The 19402-nt window shown below is 36.8% G+C and overlaps 1 protein-coding gene across 1 annotated transcript in view; it reads left to right on the top strand.

Annotated features, from left to right (window-relative positions):
- Window positions 1-16849, top strand: part of stol (voltage-dependent calcium channel subunit stolid) — a 65998-nt gene extending 49149 nt beyond the window's left edge. Inside the window, exons 7-26 of the mRNA XM_073080876.1 lie at window positions 3604-3717; window positions 3995-4190; window positions 4511-4647; window positions 5186-5266; window positions 5931-6011; window positions 6456-6530; window positions 6622-6636; window positions 7019-7129; window positions 7529-7742; window positions 8033-8078; window positions 9525-9697; window positions 10235-10325; window positions 10565-10597; window positions 13307-13420; window positions 13682-13946; window positions 14275-14526; window positions 14621-14735; window positions 15032-15305; window positions 15928-16111; window positions 16748-16849. Of these exons, the coding sequence (XP_072936977.1) occupies window positions 3604-3717; window positions 3995-4190; window positions 4511-4647; window positions 5186-5266; window positions 5931-6011; window positions 6456-6530; window positions 6622-6636; window positions 7019-7129; window positions 7529-7742; window positions 8033-8078; window positions 9525-9697; window positions 10235-10325; window positions 10565-10597; window positions 13307-13420; window positions 13682-13946; window positions 14275-14526; window positions 14621-14735; window positions 15032-15305; window positions 15928-16111; window positions 16748-16849 (2673 nt within the window). The remainder of the gene's footprint in view (window positions 1-3603; window positions 3718-3994; window positions 4191-4510; window positions 4648-5185; window positions 5267-5930; window positions 6012-6455; window positions 6531-6621; window positions 6637-7018; window positions 7130-7528; window positions 7743-8032; window positions 8079-9524; window positions 9698-10234; window positions 10326-10564; window positions 10598-13306; window positions 13421-13681; window positions 13947-14274; window positions 14527-14620; window positions 14736-15031; window positions 15306-15927; window positions 16112-16747) is intronic.
- Window positions 16850-19402: the final 2553 nt, after the last annotated feature.

The raw sequence follows: 19402 nt of genomic DNA, 5'->3' as shown, positions 1-19402 counted from the left end.
GTATTGGTTGAAGGTTCGATTAGGTTGAACGCAATATTAAACTTTAATAAATTAACATATATAACGAAGAAAAGGCATAAAACTCAAAACATTTACGTACTTAAATAAAAAATACGGTATTAAAATAAATATAGGTATATAATATATATGTCATATTCCCGTTATTATGATAATAAATTAAGAGGCCGTATAGATGGATACAATAAAGAAATATCGACATTTAAATTTTACACCGACAACACTATTATATCAATCAAAGTAGTTTGTAAATTATGAATTTTTAATATTAAACTTACGTTAGAATTTTGAGTCTACCGTTAGTTTAATAATAACCATTTTACCAACTTCACCATTTTGCTGATACCAAAATCAAAACGCAATTGTTATATTAACCTCAGGGTGGTTACCGAGTAAATCTGTTCTGAAATTAGAGGGCAAATGCAGATATCGCGTGCCGAGCTATGCGTTACGATACGCATCTCTCCGCGATTAGTGTGTACGCGCCCTAATGGATTCAATCAAACATGCCTTAATGTGGTCGTCCATAAGACGAAATAAAAGCTTGGGCGCAGGTTTTATAAAGGTCCCTTGTAATTAAATTATACTTTTACCTTTTGTTAAATTGATAGTAAAAGTCTAAAATACTTTTAGAGTTTATTTTACACACAAAAAAAAGTATGTTGTCTGTAACGTCATAAGAAAATTCTGATGGAATGGTTGCATTTTTTAAAAGAAAATTATAATTTTATTTGTTTGATAGATATTTTGTATGGATATAGAGAAGGAGGAGGCTGATTGTGCCTCTTTGTCGCTTGTTCCACGCTCTCGCTTGCACTTCAAGCCTTAAATGGAACGCCTCAGAGCGAAGTAACGCCGCATGAGTAATGTTTTTTTGGTGCGTGCAGCCATCCAAGGCTCCATCGAATTATATGACGTTGTCACGTCAAAAAGATCTTTAGGTCCAGAGGTCAGGTTTTTTGGGTCACTAAATTCTAATATTAGATCTATTTGACCCTATCTCCTCAGGATTTTTCATCTTCTAATCTCGTATTACATACATTAAGGCAAAGATGACCAACACTTCGTCAAAACACATAATTTACATTTACAACGACACAACTGAATTGAAGTTTATTAAATTTCCTTCGGATGTAAGGAAGTTAAGATACTGAACTCATACCGACCGAGGGTGGCAGCTCGTGACGGGGAGGACGCTCCCGCAAAGTTTACTACCACATGTGACAAGTTCGGCTCCAGTTCAAACGATCAACCCGTTCTTCGTCTTGCTCATATTTACCATGCGACTATTGAGCGATTGTCGTTATGATGTACATAAACGCGTATGTACAACTGTTTTTGACTAATGCCACTTAACAGATTAATTGAAGGTAGGCGCTAAACTAAGCGCGCCAAACTAAGCAGACTAGAAGTTTGGCGCGGACTATAACACATATTTAAAAACGATGCAGTAACATAATGTTATTGAACTGAGATGCTGATAGAAACATTTATCTTGATAACTATCATTTAAAAGTTGACTAAGACTTTGTTTTTAGTTATTCTTAATTGTATAATATTTGCAAAATTAGCTCTAGACTTCCATAATAAAACTATTGAACTAATAATTCCATAATATAGTTCTAAATAATAATTACAAAATATGTATGGAGCTACCATTTAGAAACTTCGAATTTTCATATGTGATTATGCAAATAATACTTACTCAGTGAAACTTTCCTTTTACGAAGATCAAGGTTTTTACAAGAATTTCGACTTTTCGTCACAAAGAGTCCCTAAAGAGGGTCACAAGTAGTCACAACTCGTAGCATATGACATCTACCGCGTTGGTAAGGGGGTTCATACTTAGCTTATTATTTTGAGTAAGTATTAAAATACATAAAGAATTTTTATAAATAATATACCGATTACAAACCGCGACTTTTACCTATGTTTCTCGCACACACATTACATAAAAATAAATAAGACGTACATAGAGATTTTGATTTTGAATAATATTTAATCAAATGACCCTTAATTGGAAAAACTTATATCAAATTATATTTTGCTACTTAACAAATATCTTAACTCCCGTCCCATTTAATTTCACTACTAAGTTTTAAGATATAATCTATACCGAGGTAGAGTCGCCGCAGGTTGCGCCCGTATCGCCAAGTTTGCAACTGCCTTCGAGATTGCGCCTACATGTAACTTATGAGGAGTTTGACAGTGTGATCTCCGTTTTATGCCATATATTATTATGTTATTCAAGGCAGTTCGCTTGTAGACTGATACATATGCAATAGCGCATATTAAATACCTACAGCAGTAAAAATAATATAGCAGTATAACAAAGCATAATAACAAAAAATAATTGTATGAGGTTTTAAAATCTCTACACAGGTTTAATTTTAATTACTTGTTACCTCTGAATTATTTTTATTTCCGCTCTCTATTACAGTACTCTAATTACAACATCATACATTAGCTCGACATGAGATTACATTTACAACTATCCAAAAAATAGTTTTAAATAATTTAACCAACATTTTACGTTATATTAAGGTAACCCAATATTGGCTTTATCGCTTGAGTAATTTAGCTTAGAGCGAGGTAGATTTAGCGATTTATTAGTAGTTAGGGAACCTTTTTAAAATCTCAAACGTATCTCGGCGACTACTAAGTTACTTTCGCATCTATACAAATTACTAACGCGTAGACGATCGGCCATTCATAGAATTTTCGGCCATTTTACCCCCATTTTTCTTTACACTAATTCATTGTAAAATTAACTGCATAGATACAAACTTGGCGAGTAATACACCATTCAACTATTTTTGAATGCAAAAATGCAGTATTCGTTCTTTCAGATTCATCTCGTCAGTTTCATAAAACGTGAAATCATTAAAATACGGTTCACATAAAGCAGGTTGCGATGATCCAATTAGCAAGCAGCGTGAAAATTTTTTTGAGCGCTTGAATTCTGAAAAGCCGTTGACGTTCGGTATTATAAATGTTTATGTAACATATCTGCTTCTATGAGATCGTGGCACAAATCCTTGACCCTCTTAAGTTTTAAAGGCCAGTCGGAAAGTGACGCTCTCGGGCGCTACTCACGCTCTATTTATGTAGCCTCACTCACCAGCCTCACCAACAAACTTGGTAGGTACCCCATTTTCCCCTCTATTCATAGTGTCAGAAACACTAGTTTTGCAAATAAAGCAAGCAAGCAAGCCATTTCTAAATGTGGAGCGACACGAATAAACCATTGAACTGTTTCTTTGTGACGTTTAATATTTGCTCCGTGAACTCGGGGAAATACTTCCTTCCATTTTATAAATTGTTGTAAAGTACAAAGCGCTTACAGTAATGACTCAATATTGCTGTAATGTAACTTAATGCTTTTTCAACGCAATGCTTTGACAGATATAGTGAACTGTAAAACTTAAAAAGTATTTAACATATCTATCTGTATTTGAAAACTTAATCTTTTGTATAAAATATGTAGATAAAATATGTATTAATAAAGATTTTAGTTATATTTTTTTCTATTTTAACAGCACAAGTGTATGCATATTTAGTTTATATATAATGTTTGTTTGCCAGGCTGTACCGGAGGCAATACGCGAACTGAAAAGCGCGTTGTGGGGTTTGGAGCCGACCGGGGGAGCAGCGAACTTAACTGGAGCCCTTAACATGGGATTTGAGATTCTACAACGGGTAATTTTATGGTTATATATAAGACTGATAATAACTGACGACCGAATCAATTTGAAGATTACTTTTGTTAAATATAGGTACTTTTGTACCTATATTTAACACAAGTAATCTTCAAATAATAAAATGATTTATCGACTTGGTGGAGGGACTGCCGTGCCTCCAAATTATAGGACTTAGTAGATTAATAAAAGGAAATTTATCATTGACTACATACAGGTAATTTTATCTTCTTAGATTGCAAAATAATGTAATTAAAGCTACAACCCTATTATTTTAGTACAACCGCACCGGCCAAGGTTGCCAGTGCAACCAGGCGATCGCGGTGGTGGGTGCGGGGGGCGGCGCTGCCGGCGTGAAGGGAGTGTTCCGCATATGGAACTGGCCACACATGCCTGTGAGGATCTTCACCTACCGCGTCGGAGGCGACGCTACCTCCGGACACAACATGAAGGATATGGCTTGCAGCAATAAAGGTGAGCTGGTGAAGAAAGAAAGAAAATAACTTATTTTTTAATTCAGCACCATAACTACATACATGTATATGACCATTCCTACGCGATTTTCAAGGTAGGACTATCTATTTGAAATTTATAATAGATATCACTAAGTTCTATAACAGGTTAAGGTTTTAACCTTTTACTATGTATAAAACCTGCAGCTCTGTTTTGATTGTCTAATTTCCTCTACAAAATTAAAAATATACCTAGGTAGTTATCAGAATATTCTGTCAAAGTTGTGTAAATTCATAATAAGTAAAGATCAAAGCTTAATTATTTAATTAAAAATTGACCAGGTTTCCACGTGACCATCAACGATCATGGTGAGATCAGGTCGAAGGTGCTGCATTTCGTGGAGGTGCTGGCGCGGCCGCTGGTCATGTACCAGACGGTGCACCCCGTCCATTGGAGCCCCGCTTACGTCGGAGGAAGGGTAAATATACACATTTACTGACCAGACAGTCATTTATGAAGATGCTGAGAGATCAGTATATAATGGAGCGTTTACATGTCGGTTTGGGCGTTTTCGACTGCAAACCATTTCGGTCACCTATCTGCTAATACTGCATTTTTTTATTCGTGAGCTACTAACCCTTAAGCGGTTAAAGAATCCAGTTAAACGATAAACGTGATCGACGTTACATAAACTGGCCGTAAATCAACACGCGAATAAAGGCTTAAATCATGGCCCTCTATATCTAAGATCAATAATTTGATGCGCTGCAAAATCAAATCAAATCAAATCGAATCATTTATTTTGCTTAATATAGGTATACAGTTGTTATATCCTCAAAATTGTCCTCTATATTACACCTCTTAGAGGTATGCAAAATTTTAATTAATACATAATTGTCTTCTTATTATTCAAATTAAATTTTAAACAGTCAATTTATAATTTTAAAACATTAACATAACAAAAGCAAGACCAAGGCAATACTTAGCATTCTAATCTGTATTATTTATACTTATAGAGTAGTAATCTCGCCGACGACGGGATGGGTCAGCTCATGACCTCAGTCACGGTTCCTATCTTCGACAGGAGAAACCACACCGTAAGTTTTTACACTTTGTAATATGTATAAAGGGTGCTGTATATGATACTGAAGAGTAATTAATAAACTACATTCGCATATGCATCAAACATTTTTTAGTTGTTAATAAAAGGTTGCAACCGTTAATTGCGCTAAAATAATTGTAGATATCCAAAAAAGATACTTTTTTCCGATGACGATCTCTTCTGTAAGTTTCGTACCCTTACCATGAATTTTCAAAACATCCCACAATTTTACGTTACGTTTACTCAATCCATTATTCTGTTTCGTTTGCTTCAGTAGACTGAGTAAACGTAACAATAAGTAAGTGCTCAAGTCTTTTTGTCTACCTCACATGTTCGCGAAAAAGAGACACAAATCATAAAGCGCCATTTTGTCAATTTAGACATTTAATATTACGTTACTGATTCTATAGTTCGGATACAAGCCGCTAGGGGCGCTGATTGGAAATTGTATGGGATAATACGTAAACAAATACCAAAACAGTCATATTTATCAAAACGTAAAAACTCATGGTAAGGGTACAGTATTGCGTTGGTACCTACTACATACTTATTTGCTACTTCAATCTTATAAAAAAAATACTAATAATAATAATACTTATTAACTTATAATCTTACACAAATGCATTGCAAAATCGTATAATTAAATCTTTCCCTTTCAGAAAAGAGAAGCCAATTTGCTCGGTGTGGTGGGAACGGATGTACCTGTCGATCAAATAAAGAAGCTCGTGCCACCTTACAAGGTCAGTAAGCCGCATTATGCAATAAAAACTGTAAAGCCGTTCTGGCATAATTCCAATGCTTTGATGACTTCGAAGCACTGGCCTTCGGATGCTTTCAAGTACTCTAAAAATATGACACTTATTTCCAAAATTAGTAAAGCCGATCGCTTCCAAAACTGAAGATGAGATTTAGATGGAAAGTGGTTTTCATATTTATAGTTATAAAATGATTTAATTTAGAATGTATGTAATAACTGCTATGTTAATTATCTTTGACAATGTTTACTAAAATAAACTAAAAACAAAAAATATGTTATTTATTGCCACAAGAAGTAATAATGTTTGTGTTTCAAACTTTTCGATTTTTACGTTAAATTTATTTTAGTAATTACCCATATTACATAAATTTACGCCTACTCGTACACCTTTTAAAAGTAAATTAATAATTTTGTACTTTTATTTTAGTTGGGTGTAAATGGCTACTCATTTATGGTGGATAACAACGGGCATGTTTTATACCATCCGGACTTAAGACCATTGGTAAGTTTTTTACAATAACCTTACTTTTACGCCAATGCCGTTACGATTTTAGTTTCTTTTTATTTAATATTCACGATTTTCTTTGTTTTAGCATACCAACGAGGAGGTAAGTTGAGAGAAAAGTGAGAGGAATCTTTTATAATGTACAAATTAGGACATTGTAGTTGCACTAGCATTAGGATATCTTCCTTTCTTTACTAGAGGATCCTTCTACTAGTTTTCATTACTCAGCGAGGATACAATTAAGGTTACAATAGGTTTGTACATTGTAATACATCGAGACGCTCCGACCGCACTTCCCTATTATAAGATCCCCTACTATTTTCCCTCATTCATTGACTAGTATATAGAAAAGGCCACAATAGGTTTGGACGTTCTAGCACGAGCAGGTTCTCCGCACTGCCCTACCACCATCACTATGAAATCCCTACCATTTACCATTGTTCATTGAGGATACAAAGAGGTTACAATAGATTTGCCCGTTTCAGTACACGGAGACGCTCCGTCCGCTGTACTCGAGCGTCGATCTGACCGACGTGGAGTTGCTCGTGGACTCCGACGAGAACTCCAGGGTCAACTTTACCTCACTACTGCTTGATGTAAGTATTATGATTATTAGAAATAAAGTAGTGTACATAGATTTTTTTTGCAATCTTTCAGTTTTGTTCAATTTCTAGTAAAAGAGGTATAATAATGGCCGATAAGGGCCCTCGTGGACGTTAGAGGCCTACTGAGAGTGGTAAAGAGTCCAAAGAAAACCCTACCCTTTGGACCGTTTAGGGGAGGTCGTTGAACAACTGTCGGTCGGCATTTTTCTGAGGCTTTTTCTCAAGCAGCTTTAGGACCTTTTTCGCTAACTATACAGATTTCAGATACAAATTATAGATTCAGTACATTCTTCAACGTCAACCTCTAACTAAAATTGCTTAACTGCCTTTTTCTTGTGAAACTCATACATATATTATCATTCGTTATTCCTCATATTTTTGTCATTTCAGTTACGTCATGACATGATAGAGCAACGCGAGGGAGAGACGGAAATCGGGGTGAAGGTCCAATACGACAGCATGCGCCGCGTGGCCACCCGCCAGCAGCGGTACTTCTACAGCCCTGTGGAGGGCACGCCCTACTCCCTAGCAATAGTACTGCCTGAAGGCTACGGCATGTATGAACTGCAAGCCGAGCAGGAAATTAAGCACAGCCCTAAGAATGGTAAGCATAGAATATAACGCCGGTCAAGGTAGGTAATTTGTTGAAAAAGGAAACTAGAAAGTTTGGCTAACTATGATGTTACCATGCAGAAGGATTTCCCGGAAAGCGAATTCTTACTTAAGCACATTCATAACAAATTGTTCGAACTTTTTACAGACTTTGTAATCAGTCTTAAATTAAAATATGTAAATTACACACAGATAGGCACAATGTTTTAACACTATATGTAGATATCTGAGATACATTAACAGTAGTTACGTTTGTAACATATTTTTATTATTTTCATGCAGTCACAGAATATTTCAAGGGCGATAACTGGAGAGTTCACCCAGACTGGTAAGCATAAATTATACGAATTGGGAATTTTAAATCATCAATCCCAAACCATATTTCTTGTATCGGTGTGTGTATTACTACCGATATATACTAGTCATTATCTACCAATGAGTACCTATCACTACTAACATGTACCTACTTACCAATGTGTAGCTATCATTAATATCATCTATATATTGAAGGTGGTAGAACCCTTTGTGGTTCGACTCCGGCGGCACCACCGCCACACCTATTTCTACCTAATAACAGCAGTGCAGGCGCTGCTGTGTTCCGGTTTGAAGGGTGTGGTAAGGGAGACAGACTTTTCCGAGGCGTTCTAGCTTAGTCCTCAGGAGTAGCGGCGCATTTGTGGCCGACCTCAGGTAGGAATATCTAATCCTATCTGGGGTTGATTACAGATGTCCATGGGCGGCAGTAGCCACTTACCATCAGGTGGACTGCATGCTCGTCTGCTACTCTTATATTATAAAAAAAAAAAAAAATATATCATGACATGATGATTTACCGATGCAGGGTGTACTGCAAGTTCGCAACCACGTCAGAGAAGAAATTCATTTACCAATGTGTAGCTATCACCAATGTTATCTATCTATCATGTCATCATGATTACCGACGCAGGGTGTACTGCGAGTACGCGTCGACGTCGGAGCAGTCGTTCACACATTAGATAACTCTACCAACGTGTCTAATCATTATCAATATGTAGCTATCACCAATATCATCTATCTATCATGACATGATGGTTCACCGACGCAGGGTGTACTGCGAGTACGCGTCGACGTCGGAGCAGTCGTTCACACATTAGATAACTCTACCAACGTGTCTAATCATTATCAATATGTAGCTATCACCAATATCATCTATCTATCATGACATGATGGTTCACCGACGCAGGGTGTACTGCGAGTACGCGTCGACGTCGGAGCAGTCGTTCACACATTAGATAACTCTACCAACATGTCTAATCATTATCAATATGTAGCTATCAGCAATATCATCTATCTATCATGACATGATGATTCACCGATGCAGGGTGTACTGCGAGTACGCGTCGACGTCGGAGCAGTCGTTCACACATTAGATAACTCTACCAACATGTCTAATCATTATCAATATGTAGCTATCACCAATATCATCTATCTATCATGACATGATGATTCACCGATGCAGGGTGTACTGCGAGTACGCGTCGACGTCGGAGCAGTCGTTCACACATTAGATAACTCTACCAACATGTCTAATCATTATCAATATGTAGCTATCACCAATATCATCTATCTATCATGACATGATGATTCACCGATGCAGGGTGTACTGCGAGTACGCGTCGACGTCGGAGCAGTCGTTCACACATTAGATAACTCTACCAACATGTCTAATCATTATCAATATGTAGCTATCAGCAATATCATCTATCTATCATGACATGATGATTCACCGATGCAGGGTGTACTGCGAGTACGCGTCGACGTCGGAGCAGTCGTTCACGTCGGCGGAGGAGCAGCTGCTGCACTTCCTGACGCGCGCGGGCCGGCCCGCCTGGAAGTGGATGTCGCTGCGCCCGCGCGCGCTCACGCTGCACAACGCGCACAAGAAACAGGACCGCGACTCGTATTATTGTAAGTTTTTTAGTAACCGGTACTATTATAATATAACATAATTATGTATTATAATAGTACTGGTTACTAAAAAGTGTTTAGTATTTTAAAAGCAGTCAGTACTATCATATAATTATGTCAATGAAGTGTTTATTTTCTTTTAAAGTCGAATGAATTCACATTTGAATTCGCTCGTCTCTAATGTACCTACTTGATAAAAAAGTTAACAAGCTTTTATTTCACTGGCTGTATTACTTTAAATGTAGGCATGTGAAGGTTAAATCTTTCAAGTTAAATTTGATCCGCTTTCCGACATCCAATTGAGCTGCAATTTTGCACACACATTTGATTTGAATGATAATAATCTACGATTAGATTCGCGACGTCATTCTAAATCCCAAATGGCGGATACTTCAAGGTGGCGGGCTAATTTCATTTCTTATGCACCAATTCAATAGCATTTTATTGTTTTAATTGAAAGGGTTTTTTGAGAAATTTACGAAAAACTAACAATATGACATTACTAAAAGCTTTAATATAAATTTATTTTCTTTTCAGGTGACAAAAATTTAGTTCAATCTTTAGTCCGCGATGCCATGGTAATTAAAGAGTTAGACACGCATACCGGACATTCCAGCCACCACTCACAGTAAGTATCTCTTAGAATGAAGCATGCATACTGGCCTTAACGTGCAAAATAATTATTTCAGCACAATTTGTTAAGCAAACGCGAAGCAAATGATGAATATTTTAAGCATTTAGTGCAATGAATTTATTTTTTGCCTAACTAATGAAATAAAGCACAAAGCCTAGGGTTATTCTATTACACTTTCAATATTTTTTGTTTTATGTTAATCACTAATTTCTATGTGTTTGTCACACGAATAGCCCGATAGCGACATTAATGGCACTCCTAACAAGGTAACGTAAGACGAAATATTCTAATGTTTCCAGTAGATACATGCTAGCTATATTTGTATATTTGTTTTATTTGTTTCATGAAAATAAAGAAAAAACTTTAGTCACGATCTTATTATAATCGATATGGATATAAATAAGAAATATATCTCCAAGATATGAATACCGCATACCTGACAAAATTACGTGCTAAAATTTAAAAAAGAGTATTTATAAAAATAAATTCGCATAAACTCGCATTGACGAAAATTAAATTGTTTCCTTCAAGACAATAAGTTATTTTTCGTAAATATCGAACCAATAACGTACTGGCAAATCTACAGAATATGAAAATTACACTTACGTCAATTTAGTATTTTGCGTTTATTTTTTCATTTCATTCCATTTGAAATTGTTATTTTCAGCAATTGTATTTATATCTAGGAAGTATTGCACTCGTAAATACCTACACACGCTCGTAAAAAATAATAGGAATATAATGTGGTAGAAGCAACAACAAAGCTAGACATTTGACTACATTTTTATGATCTTAGTGCACTAATAAAAATACGTAATCCGCTAGGTACCATTGAAAAATTGTCCTTCTCGTATATTGGGTGTGTTCGTTGTTATGTATTTTATGCAATTGATTCAAAAAATACTATTATAAGCCCAAAATAGCGTTTTATTATTATATGAAGTAAGTAGTTATATATTAATACGAAAAGCTAAAAGATTTTTGCAAGACGTTGACCAAATTGTTGTTAATTATTCTACTGAATAAAATTACAAATAAATAGGTTTTTTTTTTAATTTTTATAGTTTTCATTTACTATAATGATTTATTATAGAAAATTATTTAGTAATTATTTGACATCTGAGTTAGTTATTTTAACATCTAGGTAATTTTACAACCCATTCAGCTATTTTATTTATTTTATCTATCTGAATAATATTACTTATAATATTAATTAAAAATAATTATTTCGTGTGAAATGAAGAATCGTCACCAATAAATATCTATATATATGTTATAGGCAAACTCCGAAGCTCCGGCGCTCCTAGGTTGGACTGGTCAATCCTCAGGTCAGACTGAATGACTTAGTCAAAGCCCAAACAAATGTAAATTTTCGGCCTTTGACTAAACAATTTTCGTCAAACCTGGGAGAGACTAATTTGGTCAGGCAAACGTCAAAACACAATTTTATTAAATCGGGGTTTGACGAGTCAAACTCCGATATAGGTATGAAGTGTCTTATCTTCGTATATTTGGAAGCATTTTATCATTTAAGCAGCTTTCAAGTCTTAAGAACCGCTTAATTCTGCCAGTTCTAACACCTGATTGGTCAGCTTACGTGATTTTCACTTTTATATTTGAGATGCTTTGAGAGAATGCCGTGTGGCATTAGGCCCACCTTTTGTACGATGTGCAATAAAGTATAAAATAAATAAATAAATGCTTTGGAATATACGGAGGTTAGTTTGTAAGATTAGGTATAAAAAAATAACATTTTTAAAATTTTGATGTTTATTGTTTTAATAATTAAAAAAAACCTAACCTAACCTAACCTAACCTAACCTCACTCATCTTCAATTTTACACAATTACACGCCCGCACGCTCAATGAACGAACATGAAATGACAAAACATTAAAACAATCGGTCGGAACACCGCGAGAGACATTATGAACCTGTTTAAACATGTTCAGATCAACGTTTGACTTTGACCGAGTTTTGCAGTCGCTTCTAGGATTGACTAGGCCAAAACCGAAACAGAATAATTTACTTTCGACGTTTGACTGAAAAGTTAGGAGCTCCTGGGTTTGACTAAAAATACTTCAGGCAAAGGGCGAAATTGAAATGTATTTCGGGGATTGCCTGATGGCTTTGGCCAAACCTAGGATAAACCAGTCCTTCCGCGAAGAGACTGTGTATCGGACTTTGACTATAACATATATACCAAAGACGATTTACAGCATTTTTGGGCGTCATAATAAACCAGAATACTTAGTGGAATAATTAAAGTTATATTAGAATCATACAATAGTCCTTACATGGAAATTATGTTTATAGAACGATTTATTATTTACGTATTTAAACGAATGGTTCGTATAATTTTAAAATTATATTTGACATATTTTTGGTACCAATATCGCAAAGACTAGTTAAAAAAATAATTTGTTTTAAGATGTTGTTGGTTATTCATTTCTTTGACGTAGTATAAGGTTTTAATCGGAATAGGTCTTTGCGGTATATGGTTCAATTTTTCTTTAAATAGCCCTCTAGGACGAAGGTAAACTATATTTTTGTGTGAATTTACAGCTAGCAAAGGATATGTATATTGTATTTAACTAGTATTTGATAAGGGTATAACAGTAGCTTAAGCAAATTTTGAGATTTTAAAATTTATAGAATCCTTCGTAGTTCGACTTTGGTGGGAATGTACGCATCTATTTCGGCTTTATAACAGCAGTGCCTATATAGCGTTGCTATGTTTTAGGTTGAAGGGTTTTGGAAAGCTTTGTAAGAGAGACAATTTACTCTTACGGGATTTACAGAACTTCCTACCTTTTGCAGTTACAGAAATACAGATGTTTATGGGCACTAGCAATCACTTATCATTAAGTGGACTCCAAGGCTGTTTATTTTTAAATTTTATAAAGCAATCCTCCTAATAAAAATCCTCTTGAAAATGTTCTTTTTACAAGTTTTTTAATAACATGAATTTTTACAGACAAGGACGGTTCCACAAGTTCGTCGTGACGTTGTCGTTCATCGCGACGAGGAGCGGCCTCCTCAAGTGGACGGAGAACATCAACAGTTCTAGGACATCTGACTCTGCTGAACCGTGAGTTATCTACCTACTACCCATCTTAAATTTACTGAAATTACCCAATTGTGAGTAAATTAGTATGTAGGTATGTAGAACGTTATTTTAAAAAAGCTTTTCGAACTCCACTTTTAGATTATACTAAACTCCACTTTGAGAGAATAATGAAGACTCCGGACAAACAAGCAAAAATTTGTAAATTATATTACTAATAGTAAAAACAACGGCGCGTTGCATTCTCAGAAAAGAAAGATAACATTACATTTTAACAATTTACAGTCACTTCAGCGAGAAGTACGCCAGAGCTTACGACTCAGAGTGGTACCGGCGTGCAGTTGAGCACCACGCGATCGAGCCCGAGAGCTTCGTGTTCTCGGTGCCGTTCCGCGACGGCGAGGACGAGGCGAGCGGCAAGCCGCCGCTGGTGCTCGCCACGCACGCCGTGTTCGTGGAGTCTCGCGGACACCGCGCGCCCGCCGCGGTCGTCGGCTTGCACTTCGAGCTTGATTCCCTCGCTAAACACTTCCTGAATGTTACGTCGACGGTACTGTGACATGATATTTTGCTTGTTTTTGAGGATACATTAATTATTTTTTATGCTAACTCCGCCTTAACGAGTTTAACCTAAACATTGTAAAGGGCTTTATGTACCTAAATATTAAATATTACGTACTTGACTGTTACAACTGTAATTATTATAAATGTTATTCTTGACCTGCTTAAATACTCCTCATTCGATAATTTTTACAAAACGATTCTATCACACTTTCCTTTAGCGTTTGCAAAGTATGCCTGATACTAATCAGTATATACCTAACTATAGGTACATCTTTTTTTATATATCAGTTTATAAACATGATGTTGGTCAACAGTGCACTGCTGGCAGCGTCTGCAAGAAAACCTGTGCTGGTGATGAATTGGATTGTTACATCTTAGACGACAACGGCTTCATCATTCTATCTGAGGATGCTTCCCAAACTGGACGGTTTTTCGGACAAGTGGACGGAACCATAATGGACTCTCTAGTCCAAGATCGAATCTACAAGAAAGTTACAGTTCACGATCATCAAGGACGGTGTCCTGACTCTAGGAATCCATTTAGTGGTGATGGCAACAAGTTATCGGTAATTAATTTTAACTGTACATGGAATTAGTTCATGATTTCAAACTTGCCAAAATCGGATTTATGTAACTTAACAATCTTTGTTATTGTTTCAGCCCTTGAAACCATTATCGTGGTTAGGAACATATCTCACCAATTTGTTAGCTGTTTGGTTTCCGCTATGGGAATCAGCTAGAGCGAAGTCTCATCCTTACGCAGAAGAAGAATTCGGTAAGTGTTACCTGGTGAAATAAACCTGAATGAGTCTCAAACGCTCACTGATGTTACTACAATATTAATGTGGTAGAATCGAGTACATTAGCTCTACCATGCCCGCAATTAAAGTTCCTTTACCGACACTCTTCACATAAGTAGTTTCTTTGAACATTCTATTTAAAATTTATAACAATTTAGCAGTTATTACGTAGCTCAATTTTGAAAAAGAAATCGAGAAACCTACCTAAAATACACAATATCTACGAGACAGTTCCAACAAGCCCGCACTAAGTAGGGCCAATTACTTGCAGACTACGACTACGACGGCGACGACATAGAGCACGAGGAGGACACAGAGCGCGACCGCGGCATGTACGAGATCATCATCGAGGGCTCGGGCGAGCGGCCGGCGCCGGGCGGCGAGCGGGTACCGGCGCGCGAGCCGCCGCGCGAGGCCGCGCGCTCCGCCGCCGTGCGCCCCTGCGACACCAGCGCCGAGCTGTTCGCGCTGCAGGCCGCGCGCCTCACCGCCGCGCAGCCGCTCAAAGGGAAGCTCACCAACTGCCACAACTCCGGATGTGAACGGTAGTACCCACGCAATTAGGAAATTTTATTTAATGTATAAGAAGGTATTTAAGTAAACTATCTCATTTACTAAAATTAAAATTCGAACTATAGTATGTAGGTACCTGTTGTTCACTATGAGTAAAATGAAGAACTAATATAATATGAATAACGTTCTTGGTCAACTTATTTCCAAGAAATGTTGAGAACCTGACTCTATCAAACCGCATTCTAGATTTAGTTCTCCTGTTGAAAACGAGCATGCGTGTTTGCACCAATGAACATTTCTTGACAAAGATCTACTCTCACCTTAGCTTAATCCAGCTTCTTCTGAAAGTGCCTCTCAGACTAGCGAAGGTTGGCCGTCAATTCTGCAAACTTCCTTCGATCTTTAGCGAGGCGAAATAGTTGGGCTCAATCCGGTAAATGAAGTCAACTGCAATGCGCAAATTATAAGCATTTAGTTTTACCAGTTTTTATTAGTATTCATATGTCATCAAATCAAGCAATCCAATAAATCATCATAAACCTCACCTGAAACTTACTATCCAATATCCCTCTACCATAATCCTTACACACTCGCACTCTACAGAAAAATAATCCACGATATAAAATATATAAAATCGTGTTTGTACACCCGCAGACCGTTCAGCGTGCAGAAGATCCAGCACAGCAACCTGATCCTGCTGGTGGTGGACACGCTGTGCCCGTGCGGCGCCAAGCGGCTGGACGTGCGCGCGCGCGAGGCGCCGCCGCGCGCGCCCTGCCGCCGCCGCGCCGCGCCCGCGCGCCGCCGCCCGCCGCACTGCGTCTCCTACCATCCTGAGGTGAGACCATCGACACCCACGCACACAACATAATATAGCCTATTCAAGTATCTGTTGCAACAGTTCAAACGTAAGATAGTCGAAAACATAATAGCTAACTGGTATAAATAAAAGCTAATTATATTGGAATTGATCAAACACCGAGCGACCAAAATGTGAAGCAAATTATTTCCATTTTTAAAACCATCACATTCGATCTTGGAGTTAATGAACACTTAGTTATAGTCCGCGTAAAACTGCTAGTCCGCTCTGAATATAAAAATGAATCGCGTCGCCATAGCAAATTGTATGATTACACCTGTTCGGAGCAGACTAGCACGTTGGCGCGGACTATACAACACATTGCCATGAATTAAGTGTTTTGATCATATCCTTACCTGCCTGTTCGAAAAGTATTATCTATCTTACTTTTAAGCCCACATTCTCACGAGAACGCAAGAAAAGCAAGAGAAATGAGAATGTGGAGCCTATCAAATCAGGTTTTTCTGGCGAGAATGTGGTGCAAACTTTACCAACCTACTCTACCTAGACGGCCTACCCGCCTACTACTGTAGGTATATTTTTATACACTCATTTCTATATTTCTTAATACAAATATTTGTATAAGTGTTTCAATGAAAGTTTACCTAACACTAGGAGATCGAGATCGAGTCGTGTGACAGCGGGTCTCGCGCGCGCGCGCTGGGCGGCGTGCTGGCGGCGCTGGCGGCGCGCGCGGCGCTCGCGCTCGCCACGTGACTCGCGCGCCACTAGCCGCCACACAACACCCCTACATCCACGAGAATCTGTGTCATCCTCCACGCTGCGCGCTCCCGGCCGAGCCCCGCAGCCGGCCGCGGGGCCACGTCCGAATGTGTTCGTGTATTTAGCGTGATACGAGCGGTTCGTACGAAATGTCCTTCGCGAACTGTTGTGCTAAGGTTCGTCCTCGTGCGCTCTTCGACCCTCGCGACGTCCCGCGACGTCGCGTCGCGCGAGGAATTAAGAGTTTTGATCAATTTTATCGACTGAAGTTTTGGTCCGACCAAGTGAACTTTTGATCTTGTTTTGAGACAGGATTATCTATTTGAAATAGGGTAAGATAAAATATTTTCCCTCTCTGTTAAGTTATTACTTTTCATATTGAACGCCCACGTCCGCTCTTTGAAATGCAATTGTAGTGTAATTACAATGAACTTACTAAGTATAGACTCGTGATAGCCAGTAAACCGATAAGTACTCTAGCGATTTTACTGATTTTTGTAACGAATATTCATTAGTGTATTTGCAATTTCACTACAGTTACTTTTCGTGGTACGTGTTAAGGCTTACTATGATACAAACTCATACAGTAAATAGGTAGGTAACGAATATCTTGTTAAATTTAATTGAGGATTATCATATCACAAACTTAAATATCTAAAAAATTATAGCTAATGTTAATAGGTATTGAAAGAATTAATGTAAAATAAAAATATCGTTTAAAACTGTTTTAGAAAAATTTACCTATGTTGAACCTATCTCGATTTATTTCTTGGTATATGTCATTCAAATTGATCGCAAATGTATTGACTAGTTGCATAGAGTTATTATTGTAAATAAAAAATATTTTGTTTGTAGGCAAATATTTTGCGAAATTTATGTGTGCCTGTGTCTCATCTTATGTAATAATCGTTTTATCGCAGAGGCTTTATTGCGAGTACCTAAATATTTAAGACGAAATCTCAATATTTAAATTTACATATTCACAATTAACATACGCACGAAACGAATAAAACATCGTAACGTCCATTTATAAAGCATATTTATAACGAACGGATTTAAGTTCAAAACATATTTAGTTTGTAAAATACTGTGTGAGTGTTTTTTTTTCATGAACAAAATTAAGTATTTTCCTTTCAAAAAACCGAAAAATACAATTCCGTATAAATACATTTGGTACTCGCAATACTGAATCTCTGGCGACTATCTCATTCCTCTAGTCGTTAGTGATTTTCTCGCCTAAACTTTAAATAATGTTGTATTTGAGAAACTGTAAACAGTCTCATATTTTTATTGTAAATATTTACTAACTTTAATGGCCTACTACATTTTTAATAACGTGTGTTGCTAATGTTTATCTAGTTCGAATTCGACTTCTGCTGTCGTGCATTTAAAAGGCGTCATATCGACTTATCTCAACAGCCCATTGAAATTAGTCATAAACCTGTATTTCCATAGAAAAACAATTTTTGTGTGTAATCCATGTTTTTACCGTCACTTGTGCACATATTTAAATTATTTCCTGTTATGGGAGCTAAATTCTAAATAAGTTTCCGTCGTTTTTTTGTTTTAAAAATATAGCAATATTAAAAAACACTACAGGAAAGGTATTTCGACTTTTTAGGTACAAGCATTAAAATAAAAGTATTCGTTAAACAAATTATAAATCTAAACCTAGAGGTAAATTGGAATTATTTAGAGGTCGAAGTCTTACTATATTTTGGTATTATTATTATTTGCATTAATTATATATTATTGAAAGTATTGTCCATAAGTTATTAGAATAGGACCGATACCGCTGACAATACATAGAAGCGTTACGAAGCGGTGCTGTAAGCAACAACCCACTGAAGCCTGGCTCTTTCTTAGTGTGAAGAGAGCATTTTTCAAACAGACATCGATATGCGTGGCGTGTTAATGTAGGACCCAAATATCTACGATGCGATGAGCAACTTCGCCAATTTTAACGATCTGACACAGCACCGCTTTAATATATGTCGGCCCTTAATATTTGATCCCTTGGTATATCTGCAAGCTATATATTGTAGCGTTGTAAGACTAGTCATGATAAGGAAAATATAATACATTTTAACGTTGTTCGTATTGTACCTTTCTTAAACGTTAAAACATATCTAGATCCATATCCATATACCCACATTACATTCAAATATAGATTTTTGACATAACAAGTAGATGTATAAAATAAAAAGAGCTTGCTGTTGTCCTTCAAAATTTCAACTTTAAAATAAAACATATTTTTTCAGCAATTAAATAGTACAAATCATACATAATTATAAAAAGTAGTGCTCGCATATCATGTGCCAAACCACAGCCACATTTCATATCTCACACGGATTAGACGGGACCGATAGTTTTATGTATGTGATATGAATGCGGGACAACGGCAAGCTTGCTTTCAGTGTTCACTGTTGGTCACAGTAATCTCATATGTGTTAATGTAACTATATTTACTCGTATAGATGAAGGAATAAAATTTACGACGTGGTGTTCTTACATTATAAAATTGCCTAGTATAAGCCTAACGTTTTC

This window comes from Epargyreus clarus, unplaced genomic scaffold, assembly GCF_041222505.1.
Source record: "Epargyreus clarus isolate Ecla_fem2 unplaced genomic scaffold, WU_Ecla_fem_2.2 ptg000003l, whole genome shotgun sequence".
In the NCBI taxonomy this organism is placed as follows: Eukaryota; Metazoa; Arthropoda; class Insecta; order Lepidoptera; family Hesperiidae; genus Epargyreus; species Epargyreus clarus.
The sequence above is the reverse complement of the archived record's forward strand: the minus strand, read 5'-3'. Positions and strand labels throughout refer to the sequence as shown.